Below are 20,337 nucleotides of genomic sequence, written 5' to 3' on the forward strand. Positions count from 1 at the left end.
CAGGAGAAAAGTTTGTTAAAATGTGGAAAAGAAATTTAAAGATTTGGTTGACAATGAAGCACTGATTAGAAACTGATGAGACTATTTTAGCTAAATATTTTACATCTGGAAAACCGTATTAGATTTAAAACTTTAAACACAAACATGAGCAGCCACATTAATAACTGGTTCTGTAACTCCAGTGGCATTCACACTGTAATTAGATACTGAGATTCAAATAGTGACATTTTGAAGAGCCAGGTGTTTTTGTATTTAATCCCTTAAACCGGTCTGACAGGAATGAGACATTAAGCTAAATTTACACCCAGCTGGTGCTTGAAGGTCCCACCAGAGTTTGGTTCAGGCTGGGTGGGTTCTGGTCGGCCCAGGATGTTTGGACCCACTGGGTCCATTGAACAGAATCCATTTGGGGAACCCTGCTGACCACCAGGGTAGTTCTTCATATCAAAGAACCCAATCAGTTCAAAATAGGCAAAATGTAAAAATCCAACATGGGTCCAACATCTGGGTTTCTCAGACCATATGGGTCTCATTTAAAGTAAATATTAGGATAAAACCGCATTAAATTATACCAACTTATGGTGAATAAATCTGGTTGGTAGTTTGTATAACGATAAACAGCCTCAAAAGGCCATTTAAGGTTCTATCTTCATGTTTTTGTGTAACTTTGTTCAACATTATTTCAGAATAAATCTTTCTCAGTGCTGCCCTCTGTCGGTGCTGAGGCAATCTTCATCACAGTTTAAAACCAGGAGACTCAGGCCCACAGCTCCCCCTGGTGGCGAGGCAGGTTAGACTCCCCACAATGGCCGGGGGTTTTGGCTCTGCTTTAGGGAGGATTGGCTTTCAGAGAGGTTGGTTACATTTTAATAAACTCAAAATTCTTCTCTAACTCAGTATTTCCTGTATGTTTGGAGTGATTAGTATATTTCAGTGGTTCATCTGTTTAACTCCCAGTGGTCATTTAGACCATCATTTATTTAATTTTAAGTCAGTATGACTCGTTCTCCAACCAACCACCAAATAACAAAATTTAGATGTAAGTAAGCTGAGATAAGTACAGAAAGTGTATTATTATTATTATTATTCCTGTAGCTCAAACTGCACTATAACATTCCATTTCCAAACAAGTCTTCAGACCAAAACTCTATTAACATTTTAAATGCTGACATTGTTACATTTCTACAGCTGAATGAATCTAAAAAGCTTTGCTATAAAAAGCTTTGCTTAGGTTGATATGAGTTAAATATCTGATATGTGGAAAAGCCGAAGTTTCCTGCAGCCTGATCTGATCTGATCTGATCTTCTGCAGGTTTTCCTTCAGGCAGACCAGAGTTTCCCTGTTTGTGAGGAACGGCTGTTCTGACTGCTGAAGATAAGCTCAGCGGGTCTCTTCCGTTCGTTTCCGCCAGAGTTTCCCCGTTCTGGCACGTCCGCAGTTGGTCATCAATCTGCATTGTCGTCACATTTCCATCTGGTTCCCCGTTTCGCTGATGTCACGGGTTTGTTTCATGGCTCTGATTTGGATCTGAGAACAAAACTCTGATGGTTCACTTTCAGCTGTGTGATTCCTGAACCGAAGGAGGCCCAGGAACCCACTGACCCGTCAGACACCAAAGAGCTAACTGGCTAGCATGGCAGGCTATGTTAGCAGCTAGTTAGCATCCAGTTAGTAGATAGTTAGTGGATAGTTAGCGGCTAGTTAGTGGCTAGTTAGTGACTAGTTATCAGATAGCAGATAGTTAGTGAATAGTTAGCAGATAGTTAGCTGCTAGTTAGTTGTTTAACAATTAGTTAGCGGATAGCTAGCATCTGGTTAGTGGATAGTTAGCAGCTAGTTAGTAACTAGTTAGCATCTGGTTAACAGATAGTTAGCAGCTACTTAGCTACTTCCTCCTGTCTCAGAAAGAAAAGAATCAAACTTTTGTCTAACGGAAAAATCCTACAACACAAAAACAAACACATAAACATAGAATATGAGATTAAATGATTCTGCCACGACAAAATCAATTAGGATCAAACATTAATCACAGGTCAGTCCTGTCTGTTCATTAATGGAAACCTGCTTCCTGGATGTGGCCTGATGTGTCAACACAGTTTGTTTAAAGAGAAGCCTGAGAAACACGAAGTGAAATAACTGAAGTTTATGACTAACAGACTGAACATCACAGCAACATGATCATTTTAATGATGAAGCTCAGAGCAGATGTTGTGTTTTCTGTCCACTGACAGCAGGTCACATGATTAAATCAATAAATTTACATTTGATTTTGTGTTTTATTACAGTATAAAACCAGATGAAAGTCAACACACAGTCATCAGCGCTGCAGTATGAGGAATTGCAGAGACGTTTGTCACTTTTATGGGGCAATAAATCCTGAGCCGAGCAGCAGATATGAGAGGCTGGTTACACTTTAACCTGAAGCCACTCCTGCAGCTTCCTGTGCTGACCGGACCCGGAACCCGGTCTGCTGCACCTGCACAGGTACGACCAGGTGAGAAAACGTTTTATTTTCAATCTTTTGATCGTCCTGAAGGACAGAAAGGCGACTCAAACAGGTTAGACCGACTCATGGAGCTAGAAGACAGAAGCTGCCGTGGTTTGTTTGTTTCTCTATCTGCAAACTGAAATGCAATAAAATCTCATCGTTTCATCAGATGGACGCTAAACTCGGTTTCCATGACAACCCCCTGAGTCGGCTGATGACAGCAAGAGAAGAACAAAGGGACGTTGTGGCTTTAAATGTGCTGTTGCTAGGAGACAGGCAGAGTGGGCGGAGCTCCGTGGGGAACGCTCTCATTGGTCAGTCCCGGAGAGCAGATTTTCCTTCTGGTTCATGTTTTCGTGTGAATCTAACGACGTTTCTCGCCGGTTAAAGGCGGCGACGAATTTCAGACGGGGACCTGCGTTTCCGGCGTCTCCATGACGACGAGCTCCGGGTCCTGAGCAGGAAGTTTCCCGCGTACTTCCGGAGGCAGGGGGCGGAGTCTGACCTCCTGCTCAGCGTCCTGGACACGCCCCCCGGGAAGCTCCGCCCACAGCGCCTGCGGGCGCTCTGCCCCGGCGGCCTTCACGTGTTGGTGGTCGTAATAAGAGCCGATCAGCTGCAGGAAAACTCACAGCTGCTGAGCAACACAGAGGTACAAACATTCAGATCTGCTCCCATAATCCTCTGTCTGATTTACGTAATCTGAATTTCATCCCAACCTGTTTCTGCTTGGCGGTGCGTTTATTTCTACTTGTGTTTTCGAACCTTTGGGTCGGAAAAATGTCAAGTCCAAAACTCTGTCATGTTCACGTTATCCTAGAAATTAGACTTTTTAATCTTTTTATTAATTCCTGTAAGAAAAAGTGATCATGTGAAAAATGCAGTTTATCAAGTTTCATCAATTATGTCAACAGACCAATCCTTCATTTGTGAATTTACTTAAATGAAGGTGAAACAGTGCAGAGCGCTTACACTAACAATCAAATTTACAGGAAAAGTCACACAGGAAAGGCACAAAATTAAAGTCCTAATCAATGTGTGTAATATACCATTTGATATCAAGGTTATTTTACTTATTCTGTCAAATAAAATGATTTCTCCCAACAACTGGTCCCAGTAGAAGCGACTGGTGATGTTTGCTTAGTGTAACCTCTTTCTGTTTCCCGTCTAACTGAAATGAAACAAATGAACTTGACTGATATAAACGTCTAACTGCCTGAATAATTCATAACAGTCCACAAACAAAACCTCAACACAGACGTTGAACTTTACAGAGCCTACAAAACATCCAGGTCAATTTATCCAAAGATTCATTCAGGAGAAGCTGGATGTGCTAAATGTTTTCAGAGCTAATTGCTAACTAAATTAAAAATTAGCTGCGCTATTAGCGCATTAGCGGTCACTAACGCATTTCCTGATGGGACAATAATCCTTTTTTTTTCTTCAGAAACATGTTAAGACTGTTTAAAACATTTTTTGCCTTTCAGAGTCTCTTCGGTCCAGACTGGCGTCATCACGCCATGCTCGTCCTCACGCACGCTGATCACCTGGAGAAGGCGGGGCTTCAACCGCCTGCGTTCCTCACCCAGAGCGCTGATTGGCTGAGCTCTCTGGCCGAGGAGGTTGGGGAGGGGTTTCGTTTTTGGACAACAGCTCTGATTGGCCATCAGTCAGAGGCCGCCCAATCAGGGATCAAGTGCTCCGCCTCTCAGCGAAGAACCATCACAAAGCTCTGCAATTTAGGTCAGACCAATCACTCTGACACAAATTCTGAGGACCAAAGCCATCAACGTTAATGTGGGTTTTAGGCCCGTAATAAACAAATATCGTAATTATTGCGATATATGATCATATTTAGAGTAGTATTTTGAAAGACCAATAAATTTTAATTTTGTATAGAACATTCAACTCTAAAACTGGAAGACATTTAAAATATAAATGTTAATTTTTATGCATATTTTGAAAAGTGCAATTTAATCAATACTTTTCAACACGTTTGAAGAAACTTTAGTGGCAGCTATGTTAACCATAACCAGCATTTGAAATAAAATAATAATTACATGAAATAATTAAAAAGCAACAGAAAAAAACATTCTTTTGTCTGTTTATTTTAGTATTTTGTCTTTGCTCTGTCAGTTCATTTGCAGCCACAACAGCAGAAACGTCTTCCAGCAGTTATTACACACATGAGCCAGAAGGGGGCAGTTTTCTATCTGATGGTGCAGCTGGTGAGAGATGGAGCCCTGCACAGCCCCTTCCCCTTCACCTCAAACCCACAGCCTTTGTAGTTGGCCACACCTTTACCGTCCACCTGCAGGTCAGGCAGCAGCAGCTCCCAGATCCTCTGCTTGGAAGGAAGTTCACCGTCCGGCTCGCCTAAAACAAACATGGCGGATCCCAGTGTTGGTACCTAACAGCCTCATGACCTGAACGCTGTCGCCATAGTTACCAGGGTAGCTCAGGAAGGTGATTCTGTCTCCGGGGGCGGAGCCTGAAGGTGGCGCCAGCAGCTCAGTGATGACATCAGAGCAGCAACAGAGAAGGCGGCCATGTGAGGCCACGCCCCTCATTTTAGAGGCCTTCATGTTGCATAGAAACACTCCAAGAGAGCCGCGCAGCTGCCAGGGGAAATTTAATCATAAAAAACAAAAACCACAGTAAATACTATTTATTGACTCTTGGGTCAGTCAGCTTTTCTCTAATTTGGAGTTAGCTTTAGCTGTTAGCTTGACTCTGGTTAGCTGCTAGCATGATCTGGAAGGCTTTGATATAAATGTAGGAATTAATTAAATACATCTTAAAACTTAATAAAATACATTTTGATTTCAAGATATAATTAATTATGTGTTTTTATTTGTTCCAGTTTTTTTGTTTCAGTGGAAACTTGACAGCATAAATTACATTTCACTGCTTAAAAATACACCTACAAAATCCAATCATTCACATCAAATGTTCATCTTTTACATTTGTATTTTAATAAAGTAGGAACTATTCAACCAAAGCTTTTTTATTCTGCTAAACGTAGCTAATCATGAGCTGTTTCCATCCAACTACATTTTGAGCAAACTTCAAAATGTCACAAGAAAAAAAATGCAAAAGTGCAACGAATTTAATTTTCCATTATTTTGATAGTTCAGGTTAATTTTTTGAATACCCTTCAAAATCAAAATGACATTATATACACATAAATATTTTAAGTCATTTTGAAAGCGGTTTCAGAAAAAGTCCAATTTTGTTACAAAAACTTAACTTGATAATTTTGAAAATTAAGCTAAAAATGTCACAATAAAAGTCAGTTTTCATTCAGAACTCCTGCAATAATGATGATGTTTTCTGGGTTTTCTTGGTGTTTACCTGGTCCAGATCTTGTGACGCTCCCAGTTTGCTAACGACGGTCCGCGGAGAGTTTTCGCCAACATCCACTTCCTGAACACTCATGGCTTCCGCCAGCGGGTGGCGCTGCACGCTTAGGATTCTTCCAACACGCAGGTCCAGGCGTGACGCATCGATGTGAGACTCCGCCCCCAAAGACAGCGGGTCTGAGGCCGGACGAGCTAAAAGACGGATATAAACCGTGACTGTGGTTTTATTCCTGTGGGGTTTATTTGGTCTGGTTGTTACCTTTCCTCTCTCCTCTCCGCCGCCTGCCTGGTCGGTCTCTGCTCTCACCAGAGGAAATGGAGGGAGGACAGTTTGAAGGAACAGCAGCTGTTGGTCCTGAGGGCCGGGTGGGGTCAGGGTTGGGGTGGGCGGGGCTTACACTGGAGGGGGCGGAGCCTGAGAGAACAATTCTTTGGCTGGAAGAAAGAAAACATGATAAATCAGGAAAAAGAGATTTAATAATTCATCCAGAGCTCAGTAACTGATAACAACTGAATGCATCTGAGTAACTTTTAATTTAGCAAGTCATCAAGTCTAACACAATCTAAGGTCATGTTTCCAAGAGATTAAAAACATTTCCGTAAAACTTCCTTCAGAACTTTATGGCTCCTCAGTCCCCAGAGAGATCGTCTTCTCAAGAAACCCTGGATAAATGTTTGACCTGGTGCAGGTAAGATGTTGTTCAGGTGTTAAAGCTGTTGAATCGTTGGTCGTGTCTTTCAGTCCGTACCGGTGCGTCTCTTCTGCTTGTCCTGCAGCTGACCCCTCAGCTGCTCAATGTCCTTTTTCAGTTTGGCGTTTTCAACCAGCAGCTTCTTCTGCTCTCTGACCGACGCCTGCAGCACTGCAACACACACAATATCATGCCATCCACAAGGTGGCGCTGTGTGGGAAATATATTTCACTCATTACATGTTTCTTCTGATTTTATTTTTTTCAATGTTTCTGGTCATCATCAGACTAAAGGCACTTTTTTTCTTGTCAAGTGAGAAATTCAATTAAAATGTAAATAATTTTATTCAAACTGTTTAGTTGGTGAATAATCACCAAACATATCTGGTGACGCCTGATATGTCACCAGAAACTCTTCAACATCTGGAGCCAACATGTTTGGACCCGTCTGTCCCAACAGAACCAGAACCAAACTGGTTTCCATGAACAGTAAGGTTCTGCGCAACCTGAACGGCTTTAAAAGCCTAAAAATATCATCACACATCACATCATGATGTGTGGATGGAAACGCTGAGCTGACCTCTGACCTCTGATGTCATTAACTCTCAGGGTTTGTCTTACAGGCTTTTTCTCTGCTCAGCAGCGCGTGGGTTTTAAAGTACTCCATGATCTGCTCTCCATCATCCGGGTCCAGTTTCTTCAGAGCTGCTGCCAGGCTGAAAAAATAAAAAGCAACAAAAACCCGTCAAATAAACAAAGCTTGTGCTGACAGAGGTCAGAGGTCAAAGTTTTTCTGCCAATCTGAAATATTAGCAACAATTTTTAGTTTGGTGCATTATTATTATTATTAATCGTTTCCCTCTTGAAGAAATAAACTGTTATGTGAAGAAGTGGTTGAAATGTTTATCAATTTATTTTAAAATAAATATATTTAAACAAAAAGATTATTTTTGGGTTACATGAAAGTAAAGCTGTCTATTTAAAATGCTCTTTTTCTCCAGGCTCAGATGTCATCAGTTAGTTTGGTTAAACAGAAACATCATTATTCAAATGAGACGATGAGGTCACAGACGCTCAGATGTGATGTTTATGTTTAGATGAGATCTGAGCTGCCTGCCTCAGGACGCCGCGCAGCTAAAGGTCAGAGCTACCGGACCAGGAACGTTTGTTTTGATTAAATCATGGATGAGTGCAGGAGCTTCCTGCATGAAATGATCACAAAATGACACAATGTCAGAAGAACTCATGCAGAGAATGTAAAACTTCGTAGTTTGCTTCAGAAAATGGCCAAAAAATGTCCTATTTATTCGCCTCCAACAAAGACAAATGAACTTAAAAAAGGCCTTGAGAAGCTCAGACTGCTGCCAACCCATCAACAAACTAAATATGGAGCAAAAATCTTTTTACATTTTTCTACATTCCATTATTTTATTGATATGTCAAAATGATTAATCGATCTGTGACACTTTGACGAGACAGAACACAAATATCTGTGATATCAGTGATGTCAGGCAAGTCTGACATTTCATTCCAGATATTTCTCACAGAAAAGCTGCTTAATTAACAATATTGGGAATTAATTTGGAGAATTTTGTTAGTCAAGATTGTAGTATCAAATTATATAGGTCCTGATAAAAAGTGAGACATTGTAACTTTACTTTGACTAGTCATCCCTTAATTGTTGATATCTGAAAAATAAATTTCAGTAATTAATTGCAGATATCTTGAATTAAAGCTTCCACACAAATTAATGGTAAATCCGATGTCATTTATATTAGTGAGGATGTAATTAGAGCTATCTTAATTTACAAATACACCAAATCAAACCAGTTTCAGATGACTGAATGTTGGTGAAACTGATTTTATGTTAAATCGGCCTGCCATATCCTCCAAGCGACAAAGTTAGCATGCTAACGGAAACTAGTTCAGCGTTTGAGAGAAAGGTTGATATGAAAGGAATTTTGATTGGTTTCAGCGGTAGATTATGTTAGACTGTGGACGTCAGACTCGCTGTGGATTAACAAACTTCCCGGGATTAGGTTAACTGGACCGCTGTGGACGTAAAAAGCGGTTTTAGATGGAGATTTTCCGGCAGTGATGGAGACTTCGGCCGGTGAGTTGGACGTTATTCAGCATTTCTCGGTTGTTTGACAAACAGTTTCACTGTCGACAGTTAGAGCTGTGTCTCTATAATCTGCTAGAATTAAGAGCTTTGGCTTTCCAATTATTTAAAATATGTATAGAAAGAACAAGCAAAGCGCAAACCGTTTGGACGCGCAGCGCGCGCTGTGCCCGAACTTCCGGTGGTTTTACGTTTTTCAGATTTGACCTTGTGAAATTAGCATGAATTTGTCTCACACCTGTTTCGCAGTTGCGTTTATTATGATTTATGTTTTTGTGTGAAGTCAACCTGCTGGACCTGAACAATGAACTCATAACTATTGGGCAGCTTGAGCCCAAAAGTAGATTTAACAATGAATCAATAACAACATATATACATATCAATACATAATAGGTCTGATAGAATATTCATTAAACTCCGATCCACAACCGCACAGCCTTCTGGGAGATGTAAAAGAGGATGCTACTAGCGAAGCAAAGCTCAATCTGGCACTCTGGTTGCTTAGCAACGCACTCGTTCTTTGGTTACCTAGCAACAAGCTGCTGAGGAAAGCAGCAGCAGTTTCAGGTTTGTGCCTCATAACTGTAAAAAGATTAAAACACTGCTGTGTGCTTGGAGAGAAAACTGGGGATAAAACAGTAAAGGTCTCTTCACCAGTCTGTTAGTATTTGGGATATTTAAAGTAAAAAACTGATCAATAATTAACAATATTAACTGATATAAAACAGTCCTATTCAAGGTCTGTTTTTAATGTGTATTGGGGAGTTTTGAGCTGGTGATCATTTTCACCTAAACAGATGAAAATAGAAAAATAATTTTACTCGTGTAATAATAAATGTGTAATAATTCTGCATAACAGCATGCAGGTATTCCCCTGAGAAGCCAAAACCTCTCCTTTACTTCTGTAACATGCATGTTTGTTGTTCATTAACATTTCAAATTAACAGACACTATTGTAGTTGGTGATTAAAAAGAATATTGTTTTAATTTCGGCTGCTGCTGATGCTGTAGATGTGAGTTTTTATCCTGTGGGAACCGTTCCTGTTCCTGAACAAACCCAGTCAGAGCTCCTGACATGCAGAGACACAACAGCTGCAACATGCTGGATGCTAAAAATACCTGGAGCTAGTGGAGCTCACTCACATGAAAGTACAGTAACTATACTGACAACAGACTCAGACTGATAAATAGCCGGGGAAGATGAAGACGAGGATAAAAACTCCAAAAATGACTAAAGTTTCAGTGAAACACTCAGGTCTGTTGACCAAAATGTTTCTACTTTAATCTGAAAACCAAAGGTAAACTAGTGCTGCTTTTTAAGATAAAGTTCATCTTTGGGAGTGAACAGAGCAGCCTCATGTGAGAAGCGTTTGGTTTGTGTTGGTAAAGGAAGCCGTTTGGTACCTGGGCTTGAACAGGTTCTCCATGTTGTCCATGTTGACGCTCGGCTGGCTCCGCTGCAGAACGCGCCCGGACTGGAGGGGTTTCGCCTCCGCTCTGCCTTCTGTCAGCTGTCTGCCCCCATCAGCGCTGTCTGTGGCCAGAGGTCAAAGGTCACACACTTCCACTTTTAACCACAGGAGAATCAGAGGCTTACGTTTTGATATCCAGCGTATTTTATTGAGCAGAGTGAAAACAAACTGCGTGATGAACGGCGCCTTGCAAAAGTCTTCACTCCCCTGGACCTGTTCACATTTAGTCAATAAAACCACAAAAATGAGATCAGATTTCAACTTTTATTATAGAACATTCCTTCTATAAATAAAAACTTTATTTTCATTTTTGTCTGTTCCATAAAATTCCAATAAAATCTGAAATGAAAGTATTTTTCTGAGATTTCAATGACATAAGTCACTAATAATCAGTTTTCTTTGCTAATGAATGTAAATTTTTCTTGATCTCTTTTAGGCAAGGTCAGCAGGACATGAATGCTTGAACTGTGGTTGCTTTGATTTAATGAACAATTAGCGCCACCTGGTGGTGAATTGGGCAAACTACAAGCCCCAAACTAATCAGAGGACAACAGAGTGAGCAGGTGGAGATGAGGAAGTCTTTGGATTTGGAGATTTGTGCTCCAGTTTTAATTTAGATTTAGTTTAACTTATGTATTTAGTGTGATGATTCTGACTCAGCTGACCTACATCAGCGACACATTTTGCATGTTGGCCTCCAACAGTGTTGTAGCATGTTTTACAGCACGTTTTGCATATGTTTGTTTGATTTAACTGCAAACTTACCGCAGTGAAACGGCATGTTGGACTTTGGGTCAGGGTTGGTGAAGAACCAGTGACTCTTCAGATCAGAGCTATAAATTCAACAAAGTTTTATTTTATTATATTTTTGAACATCTAGGGAACCTCTTGTGTGTCTGAATTTGATTTCACTCATCAGTCAGAGCCTGGTTCAAATCTACGATTTGTTTCTGCTTTGTTTTCAGTGAACCAGGTGATGAAATGCTATTTCACAGTTAAAAAACTGCACCTCTTGTTGTTCATAAGCTTTGTTCCAGTCTTACTTTAAATCTGCTGTTGTGTCATTTAAAGATCAAGAAGGTACAGTAACCCATACATCCCTGACTCCAACCTGTTCTGACATACTGAAAGAAATTGATTTACAAAAGTGTTTTTTCAGTCTAAATGTGTTATTTTGTGATTATGGTCATTATTTGTATTTTTTTTCATATTTGTGTTTAAAATACCTGAAGTTGCACATAATCGGATGACATCATTTTTAACATCAGATGTTCAGATCTGTTGGTGACTCAACTTAAGTCATTTTTACTTTTTTACTCTTGAGTAATAAGCATTTACCTGAAGATGTGCATATTTCTAACTCTATAATTTAATACATATAAAAACAGAATAATTAAAAAATATATTAAATCATCTGATGAACCATGAAATTCAAGTTTAACAAATAATTTTTACATTTATTTGCCGGAACTTCGCTGCTAGCTTCAGGTAGTTCTCCGCTTTCTCCGGAAAATCCCGAGTGAAACCGAGCTGAGGTGAGTCATGCGCAGAAGTGCGTCAGAGAGAGAGAGCGCGCTTCCTGGGAGCCGAAGGAAGCGAACCATATTTGGAGTCTAAACATGGAAGAGCGCCAGGCACGAGCCGCGGGGGCGGGGCGCTGCTGGGAGGGGCGGGAAGGGGAGGACAGGGGAGGGGAGGGGCTCCTCCTTCCCCGCGGACCCCTGAGAAAAGGAGGGGAAACCGGGAGAAAGGTACACGTTTCCGAGAAGAAGTGTTCCAGAAAGCGGTGAGTACATCTCTGCCTGCATTATAACAAGAAGAAAACCCACATTATTCTAGACGTTGTTAGTTTGGAAACCTCCAAAGTCACGTTTCGTGGTCGACAGGTGTTTTCCTGGATTCAGCTTCATGTCGTATTTTCAAAATGAAGGAAACTCAGAAAATCCCACGAAGTTAAAGTCACTTTAAAAATCAGTTTTAAGTTTTCGAGCGATTGATCCGTTGATTTGGAGACAGTTTATAAAGAAGTCTGAGACTGTTTAGTTTGAGCTTGAAAAACATTGTTTTATTTATCGGTAGAGAGCAGGAGACGCTGCTGCATCATGCAGCAAAGCCCAGTCTGTGTTTCACAGTTTATAATCTGACTGATAATCTGTCCGGCAGAATATCACATCCGTTCAGGCTGTTGCTCCTCCTCGCCCGCATCGTGTTGATGAATCAGCTCTAATCTGTGGAAATTGAATTCCCGAGTTTCTAACTTCATTAGGCCAAATTCCCCGATCCTCTGTAAACAGAATGCTGCCAGGAGCCGCACAGAAAGTCTGTTCAGAAGAGACTTTCTGCAGGTTTAACGGGTCCAAACAGCAGCAGGAATAGACAACAACTTCCTGTTAAAGTCTCGATCTGTAACATCCAGACAGTTAAACCGTCTGGAAACAGATTTTAGGCCTGGCCTTGGTGAGTTTACTTTTTCTGTGACACATGATCAACCAGGGATGGTTTCCTTAATCCCTTTGGATGAGTTGGCAGTCACAGGTTTTAGCTTGAAGCTCACATGTAAACACCATGCATGGGCTCCTGGGAGTCTCAGGGGCTCCTGGGAGTCTCAGGGGCTCCTGGTAGTCAGCGGGCGGAGAAGGCATTTAACAGACACATTGTGTCTAAAACGAGCTTTTCTTAAATTCCTGAACACACCTGTCCTGATGCACAAGTACAAGTGAGTCAGTGAAGAAGAAATGCTAAAACCAGAGAGAGATGTCAGAGAACCTGCAGCATAACCTGAAGCAGAGGGACTCGCTCCTGCAGCAGGCTGCATGGGACCCTCTCCTGCAGCAGGCTGCATGGGACCCTCTCCTGCAGCAGGCTGCATGGGACCCTCTCCTGCAGCAGGCTGCATGGGACCCTCTCCTGCAGCAGGCTGCATGGGACCCTCTCCTGCAGCAGGCTGCATGGGACCCTCTCCTGCAGGATGCAGCAGGCTGCATGGGACCCTCTCCTGCAGGATGCAGCAGGCTGCATGGGACCCTCTCCTGCAGCAGGCTGCATGGGACCCTCTCCTGCAGGATGCAGCAGGCTGCATGGGACCCTCTCCTGCAGGATGCAGCAGGCTGCATGGGACCCTCTCCTGCAGGATGCAGCAGGCTGCATGGGACCCTCTCCTGCAGGATGCAGCAGGCTGCATGGGACCCTCTCCTGCAGCAGGCTGCATGGGACCCTCTCCTGCAGCAGGCTGCATGGGACCCTCTCCTGCAGCAGGCTGCATGGGACCCTCTCCTGCAGCCTCCCTGATCCAGCTCTGTCTGCAGCTGCCCATAGAAAACCCTTTGCTCCGGATGGGTCCCTCCAGGCTCCACATACTTTATCTGTGGCTCCTGCATGTTTGCATTTAGACTCACCTCCATACAAAAACACCCTAATCTGTGAACAACAACATTACAGTTTCCATCCAGGACTTGTTAACCATTCACCAGTCATGTTTTTATAAGAGTTATTCAGTGAAGAATCATAAAAGTTTACATAATTCCTCCTGGCGTCAGACAAAAGTTTCTGTCTCCTTACAGAAACCGGATAGTGGAAGCGGATTAAAGAGAAATATCAACATTTCTGTCTGAGCCTGAAACTCAGAAACAAACTTCTGACCAATCAGACAACACTTCGGACTGGGTTCTGCAGAAACGGTTCGACCCGGCCCGGTGCCGAGTTCAGAAACAAAATGATGCAACGATGATCACGTCAATGAGAACCGATTTCAGGATCTTTATAGAGCCGATCAGAACATGGACTCATCAGAACATGTTCATGGTTCTGGTGAAAGATCTGATTCTATAACTGGCTCATTTAAACTGGTGGAGCTCCTGGTGTAGATCTTGATTTTTAAATGCACTTTAAGTCCGAAGCCTCATGGTAACTGGTTCCTCATGGTAACTGGTTCCATCTCTGTTCTGATGTAACAGCATGTCGCTCACATGGTTCAGACTCTGGTCTGTAAGGAATAACTAAAACCATAAGCTGTATTAAATGGTTCTTTAGGTTCTATTATTATGTTTCTGTGAAAATAAAAAGTTTAATTCCTCAATATTTGCCACTGCAGTTGAATGTTGCTGCTGGTTCTGACGATGGGATCGTGGTTGGTGCCCATGACAGAAAAAAGTTGCTGCAGGTTCTGAAAAGTCATTAAATATAGTGACAAAGTCTCTTTCATGTCGGCCACCCAGCGGTTGATTTATGCTTATTTTGAAGAATTGAAATTGTGCAATCAGAGAGAACCACTGGTGACTAAACATCTCCACAGCATGACGCTGCCACCACCATGTCTGACAGCTGGAGCAGCTAAACGGCTCCATTTTTACCTAATTTGACCACAAAGTGTTTCTGTCATATGGAACAAGCTGCTGCGTCCTGTGGAGACCCTTCAGCTCTTTGCAAGTTAAATCATTTACGCTGCAGTTGTTGGTCCAAACGGAAACATTCCTCCTCCTGCAGTTTCATCTGTGCGATAGAAAATATTTATGATACTCAAATGTCTGAAGCTCCACAAACAGAAAGCAAATAAAAGGACTTCAGCTGGGCTTTGTCATCGGGCCGATACCGAAGCTGAAGAAACTCCTCCTCTTCCTCCGGTGGATGTGACCAGACTGGTTCTCAGACTGGTTCTCAGGACGTGTCGGTGGAGGGAGTGTCTCCCTGAGGTTACCTGAGGTCAAACCGCTTCCAGCTCAGAGTCTGGGGAGAAAAATACATGAAAACCTGCAGAAACTGCACACAGAAACACAGTTTGTCATCAGATCAGAGTTTCTGTAATAAATGTTTAAATCTGGACACGATGTAAATATTAATGTAAACACACACAATGGGTGTGTGTGGGAAAGGTTGATGACCTGTCGGGCGACTGAAGATGACTCAGAATGAATCATCTGATCCTGAAGAGTTCAGACCTTCCTGTGGAAATGATTGGCTAGTTTATAAAGACAGGCCTTCATCTCCTTATCGTCCTGATACGTGTTATCTCAGCTGAGCCTTGTTTGAAACGTTTTACCTCAGATCAGATCCAGCTGCAGGTTCTTAAATTCCTGAAGGTTAAACTTTGGACTCCGGCCTGCAGGAAGACTCTGTTTACCGCTAAACGCAGCGTCTGTGAGTTTTGCTTGCATCGATGTCAGATTGAGTGGAAAATAATCTATAAATGTGGATTTTAACAGCTTGTGTAGACGGTTTAATGCCAGACTGTCTTTCCTGTTTTGAGGAGTGGCAACCTCAGAGAAACTGAACGTTTCCCTCTAAATGTGAATTAAATGTTTGTTTCTCAGGTTTCTGCTGATTGAGACTCACCTGATCTGGTTCTGCCTGACCTGTGACCTCAGACACCAAACACCTGCGCCAGACCCGATAATCAATCGGGCCTGTTATTGGTTAACAGACTGACTGGAAGGACTCTGATTGGCTGATAAAGTCTAGTCCATGGCCGCTTCGGAGCTGATCGAGGAGGAGGAAGTCCGGATCCCCGTGGAGACCAACGTGACATCATCAAACTCCCCCACACAGATTCATCCACAGAGGGTTGCCAACGGTAACCCCACCCGCCACGCCGCCACGCCGCCGCCCCTCCCAGACGACCACGACGGGCGCGGCGGGCTGTGCAGCCTGATGCTGATCGAGTCTCTGAACAACAAGCTGAAGAGACGCTGCGACTACGAGAAGATCTGCGGCGAGGCGGAGCCCGCCGACAGCCTGCCCAGCGAGTGGTGGAAGACCGGCGTGGCCTTCCTCTACGCCTTCTTCAACCTCATCTTCACCACCGTCGTCATCACCGTCGTCCATGAGAGAGTGCCGGACAAGTCGGTCAGCCCGCCGCTGCCGGACAAGTTCTTCGACTATGTGGACCGGGTCCCCTGGGCCTTCACCATCACCGAGACCAACGGGCTGATCCTGGTCGGGCTCTGGCTCGTCCAGTGGCTGCTGCTCAAACACAAGTACGACCGCTGACTGATACATCCATTAGTAATATCATTAATAGTAGTAATATAGGACCTGCCTTTACATTACCTTCATCCACTGTGAGTGATAATAATGGCTGTAGGAGCAAATGACGTATTTACAGCATTGATATTTCACTTACTGATCGGTTCTGTGTCTGCAGAGCCATCGTGGGCCGGCGGTGTTTCTTCCTCATCGGGACTCTCTACATGTACCGCTGCCTCACCATGTACATCACCACGCTGCCGGCGCCGGGGAAGCACATGGTCTGCGCCCCGAAGGTCGGTGGAAACTCGACTTCTTCTCCTCCTCATCCTCAGTTCGTTTGCTGGAGCCAATAATCGATTGTTTCTCTGCAGCTTTACAACGACTCAATGGGGAAAATATGGAGGATCCTCCGGCTCATTTCAGGAGGAGGTAACGCTACGCTAACGGCTTATCGATTATCACACCCTGGGTTCTGATTGGCTGACAGCTGATCCTACAGAGTCGATCAGATTATCTGATCAAAAGCTCATCAAACTTTCTCTTCCAGGTTTGTCTCTGACCGGTTCTCACCTCATGTGTGGAGACTACCTGTACAGCGGCCACACCGTCATGCTGACGCTGTCCTACCTCTTCATTCAGGAATGTGAGTCCACAGCAAAGCTTCAGATGAGCTTCAGCAGCTTTTCACACAAACTTTAACAATAAACCTCCTTAAACACCAACTTTTAAAATCAAGTCTTTAGCCGACTGAAGGCAGATCCTTCCTGTTCTCACCTGAGGTTTGTTCTACAGACTCGCCCCGCTGGATGTGGTGGTACCGCTGGGCCTGCTGGGTCCTCAGCGCCTCCGGGGTCGTTTGCATCCTGGTGGGACACGAGCACTACAGCATCGACGTGGTCATCGCCTACTACATCACCACCAGGACCTTCTGGTGGTACCACACCATGGCCAACAATCACGTGAGTCCAATAAGTCACAGCAGAACCATTGGGTCAGAGCGGGACCGTGGGTTTAAAGCGGGACCGTTGGGTCAAAGCGGGACCGTTGGGTCAAAGCGGGACCGTTGGGTCAGAGCGGGACCGTTGGGTCAGAGCGGGACCGTTGGGTTAAAGCGGGACCGTTGGGTCAGAGCGGGACCGTCGGGTTAAAGTGGGACCGTTGGGTCAGAGCGGGACCGTCGGGTTAAAGCGGACCGTTGGGTCAGAGCGCGACCGTCGGGTTAAAGTGGGACCGTTGGGTCAGAGCGGGACCGTCGGGTTAAAGTGGGACCGTTGGGTCAGAGCGGGACCGTTGGGTCAAAGCGGGACTCAGGTCTGGACTTTGACTCTGACCAGTCCACGTCTCCCTGCTGAAGAAAAACATCAGCATGATGCTGCCACCACCATGCTCTGGTCTGAGGTGTTCAGATTTATTTTGTTAAAGCTGCGTATCATTTTTCTACTCAATGCCCCTAAAAAGTTTTAGTTTCCATTAATTTTTGGGTGAGAAACTTTTCAGTTAACGTCATAAATCTAACTTTGTGTTTGAACTCGCATCTCTAACTTGAATTAACCAGGACACTTCCTGGATGATTTACATAAACAACAAAAGTTTTTTTTATAAACAACAAAAGTTTCTTTACTTATTTCTGTCAAAAGGCTCCATCGCAGTCGGAGCGGTCCGGTCCAATGAACCGGACCGGAACAACTGAAAGTACATTAAAAACTCCAGTTTCTGTCTGAACCCAGTTAAACAGAACATAATTAAAGGTAAAGTGGAGCAATCTGCAAAGCATCATGGGAACTTCATCTCCTCATTGACAGCATGTCACACAATGTCTTAAAAATGTAAAACGAAGTGAAACGTCTGAATGTTGAGTCACCAAACCGTCGCCGATATTCACTTGTTCATTGGGTTGAAGCATCATGTGATCGTCTCTTGCTCTGTTACATTAAATACAAATAAAATGCTTTCATTTTGTAGCAAAATGTAGAAAGGTTGAGGTCTTCATGCTGCGGCGCCCTCTGCTGGATTCATGGTGGAATCAGATGGTTTTTGAATGTAGCGTTTATTCTTCTTCATGTCTGTGACTCAAACGTTTCCACTTTAAAACATTCTTAGCTTTCTGTTTTCGGTTTGGGTTTCCACTCATTTCTCCAAACTGCTGTGACGTTTTCGATTCTTTTTCTTGACTTTTCTAAAACCTGTTTCTGTAGAAACACTTCCAGGGACTTTGTAGCCGGCAGCCATCTTGGTAGGCACCGTAACTAACTGCCTCAAGTTGCTGTGACAACAATCTTTATAAGTCGTTGTTTGACTCTCTGCTCTGACTAACTCACTGTTAGCAGCATTAGCTCGGCTGATGTAGCTGTTAGCTGCAGCTGCTGTTTGTCGCCGTCTGTTCTGACTGGTTTGTTTGTGGCGCCGTCCAGGATCGCGCCTCCACCAGCTGCCTGAACCGGGTCTGGTGGAACCCGGTCTTCAACTTCCTGGAGAGGAACGTCCGGACGACGGTTCCGGTCGTGTTCCTGTCGCCGCGGGCCCTGCTGTCCTCCTGCAAAGAGAGGTACCACACGATGGGCGTCGAGCGGGACGAGTGAGGACCGGACAGGGCGGGCGGGGCCCACCGGGACCCGGACCGTAGAACCCACTTGGTACCGCTCTGCTCAGCAGCTGGAGGTGTTCGTGTTCCAGGCTGCTGGTCCAACTTGTTCTGGATGTTGAAGCCGAGGAGCAGAAAGACGTTTTGAGTTCTGCTCCTGCAGAGTGCGTGTTGAACCCCAACGGACCTTTCCGGGCCGGGCGGTCTGAGCGGTTCTTCTCTGGTCGAAGCTCTGAGACGATGCTGCTGGCTGAACTTTTCAGTCGGACTCTACAGAGAAAGTTTCACCTCATCGTTCAATGTTTCTGCTGTTCTCTGGGCTCGGTTCTGAGCTCGGTTCTGTTGGACTTTAACGATGCCTTGGGGAAGTATTCACCCCCTAACTCACAGCGTTTCTAGTTCTGGATCTTTAAATGTTTCAGTTCATCAAAGAACATGAATAAAAACCAAAAATCAGTTTCAAATGATTTTATTTATTGCTGCTTCCTCATCAGAGGCCTGTACTTTGACTAGGCCACTCTTCTGTTCCATCCTTCATTTTAAGACGCCCCGGGTTATAGAGCAGAGGTGTTCAAAGTGTGGTTTGGGGGCCCTTTGTGGCCTTTGACATGATTTTGTTTGAGGAGGAAACAAATATGCAACAACGTATTAAACCCAAACTTCCTCTAATGCAGTGCTTCTCATTTATTTTCCGTTACGCCCCTAGCAAGAAGAAAACTATTCGCGCCCCCCACTCCCACCGTGACTATCCATCTCTGCATAACATTTTTTCCTTATTAACATTTTTTTCGCTGAAAAAACTCTAGCGGCTTATCGGCGTGATTGGGATGTAACGTATTTAAGTGACGCGCTAATTTATTTGGCTTCATGCTGTCCGCTGCGAGCATTTTTAGACACAGCAAAACACCGGTCTTTCCTCTTCTCCAACTGTAGTCACAGTGAAGCCAAGCGCTAAATACGCTTCGTCGTATTTCCTCTTCTTAGCTTTCGGTTGACTTTCTGTTGTCTCATTATCTTTGTCTCTCTCCGCTTTTCTTTTCATCCCTGTGAAAAACTTTTCATGTTGGGGGTTGTTGAATAACGGACGCCATAGACAGAACGCAGTCGGAGCTTTTTGTTGACTTAACACTGCTAACCAAGGCAAACCTGTTGTCTTGTAAGTCGTAAAATGTTGCACTGTCGCAAACGTGACAGAAGTAACAATGAGAGCGCCACTGCCGCCTACTGTGCGCAATTACACTTTATACTAGTTCGGCCAAAAAAAAGCCTGTTCCCCAGGATCACACGCCCCCCCAGGTATCGCACCGCGCCCCCCAAAGGGGGCCGCCCCACTATTTGAGAAGCACTGCTCTAATGACAGGAAAAACTCAGGACAGGAAGAAACGTCTGGATAAAAACAATAAAATTTCACTTTACAGGACAAACAAATAACATGCAGGATGTTATGGAAGGAGTTTTTTTCTTTATTCTTATTAGTTGAACATTTTTGCTAGATCCAAGTTTTTAACTTCTTTGCTGAGCATCACTGCCACCTTCTGGAGTGGAGTGTTACAGATCGAATCCTGCAGGTGAAATTCAGGATGTGGTGAAGCTTCAGAACAGGTGTATGAATATATTTGAGCCTGTTCAGATCAATTTTAAACAAAACGGTCGGTTCAA

At 43.8% G+C, this 20,337-nt stretch overlaps 2 protein-coding genes and 1 pseudogene across 4 annotated transcripts; 2 read left to right on the forward strand and 1 right to left on the reverse strand.

Moving 5' to 3' along the window:
- The first annotated feature begins 2,406 nt into the window (after positions 1-2,406).
- LOC129376671 (GTPase IMAP family member GIMD1-like) lies at positions 2,407-4,472 on the forward strand. Its single transcript, XM_055056259.1, is given in 6 exon segments — positions 2,407-2,495; positions 2,659-2,803; positions 2,880-2,927; positions 2,930-3,141; positions 3,977-4,112; positions 4,115-4,472. Coding segments are annotated over 5 exon segments (678 nt in total). The 5' UTR covers positions 2,407-2,495; the 3' UTR covers positions 4,252-4,472.
- Positions 4,473-4,581: 109 nt separating this feature from the next.
- LOC129376670 (aminoacyl tRNA synthase complex-interacting multifunctional protein 1-like) lies at positions 4,582-10,346 on the reverse strand (annotated as a pseudogene).
- Positions 8,444-19,122, forward strand: LOC129376668 (phosphatidylcholine:ceramide cholinephosphotransferase 2-like). 3 transcript variants are annotated; one of them, XM_055056258.1, is made up of 7 exons: positions 8,444-8,655; positions 15,443-16,105; positions 16,273-16,390; positions 16,469-16,526; positions 16,645-16,740; positions 16,890-17,056; positions 18,509-19,122. In XM_055056258.1, the coding sequence occupies exons 2-7, from the start codon at positions 15,594-15,596 to the stop codon at positions 18,674-18,676; spliced, it is 1,119 nt and encodes a 372-aa protein (XP_054912233.1). In that variant the 5' UTR covers positions 8,444-8,655; positions 15,443-15,593; the 3' UTR covers positions 18,677-19,122. The 3 variants fall into 3 exon arrangements, with proteins under 3 accessions (XP_054912233.1, XP_054912231.1, XP_054912232.1); XM_055056256.1 differs by lacking the exon at positions 18,509-19,122 and having other exon boundaries at positions 16,890-17,287; XM_055056257.1 differs by lacking the exons at positions 8,444-8,655; positions 18,509-19,122 and adding an exon at positions 11,815-11,922 and having other exon boundaries at positions 16,890-17,287.
- The last annotated feature ends 1,215 nt before the right edge of the window (positions 19,123-20,337 follow it).

The sequence above is a fragment of the Poeciliopsis prolifica genome, unplaced genomic scaffold (assembly GCF_027474105.1).
Source record: "Poeciliopsis prolifica strain line A6 unplaced genomic scaffold, Auburn_PproV2 SCAFFOLD044, whole genome shotgun sequence".
NCBI classification, from domain to species: domain Eukaryota; kingdom Metazoa; phylum Chordata; class Actinopteri; order Cyprinodontiformes; family Poeciliidae; genus Poeciliopsis; species Poeciliopsis prolifica.

Bases quoted from the DNA above. Each gene is read 5' to 3' on its own strand.
- LOC129376668 (XM_055056256.1), top strand. From the start codon at position 15,594: ATGGCCGCTTCGGAGCTGATCGAGGAGGAGGAAGTCCGGATCCCCGTG. The intron at 16,527-16,644 runs GTAACGCTACGC...TTTCTCTTCCAG, and splicing joins CCGGCTCATTTCAGGAGGAG to GTTTGTCTCTGACCGGTTCT. The intron at 16,741-16,889 runs GTGAGTCCACAG...TTTGTTCTACAG, and splicing joins CTACCTCTTCATTCAGGAAT to ACTCGCCCCGCTGGATGTGG.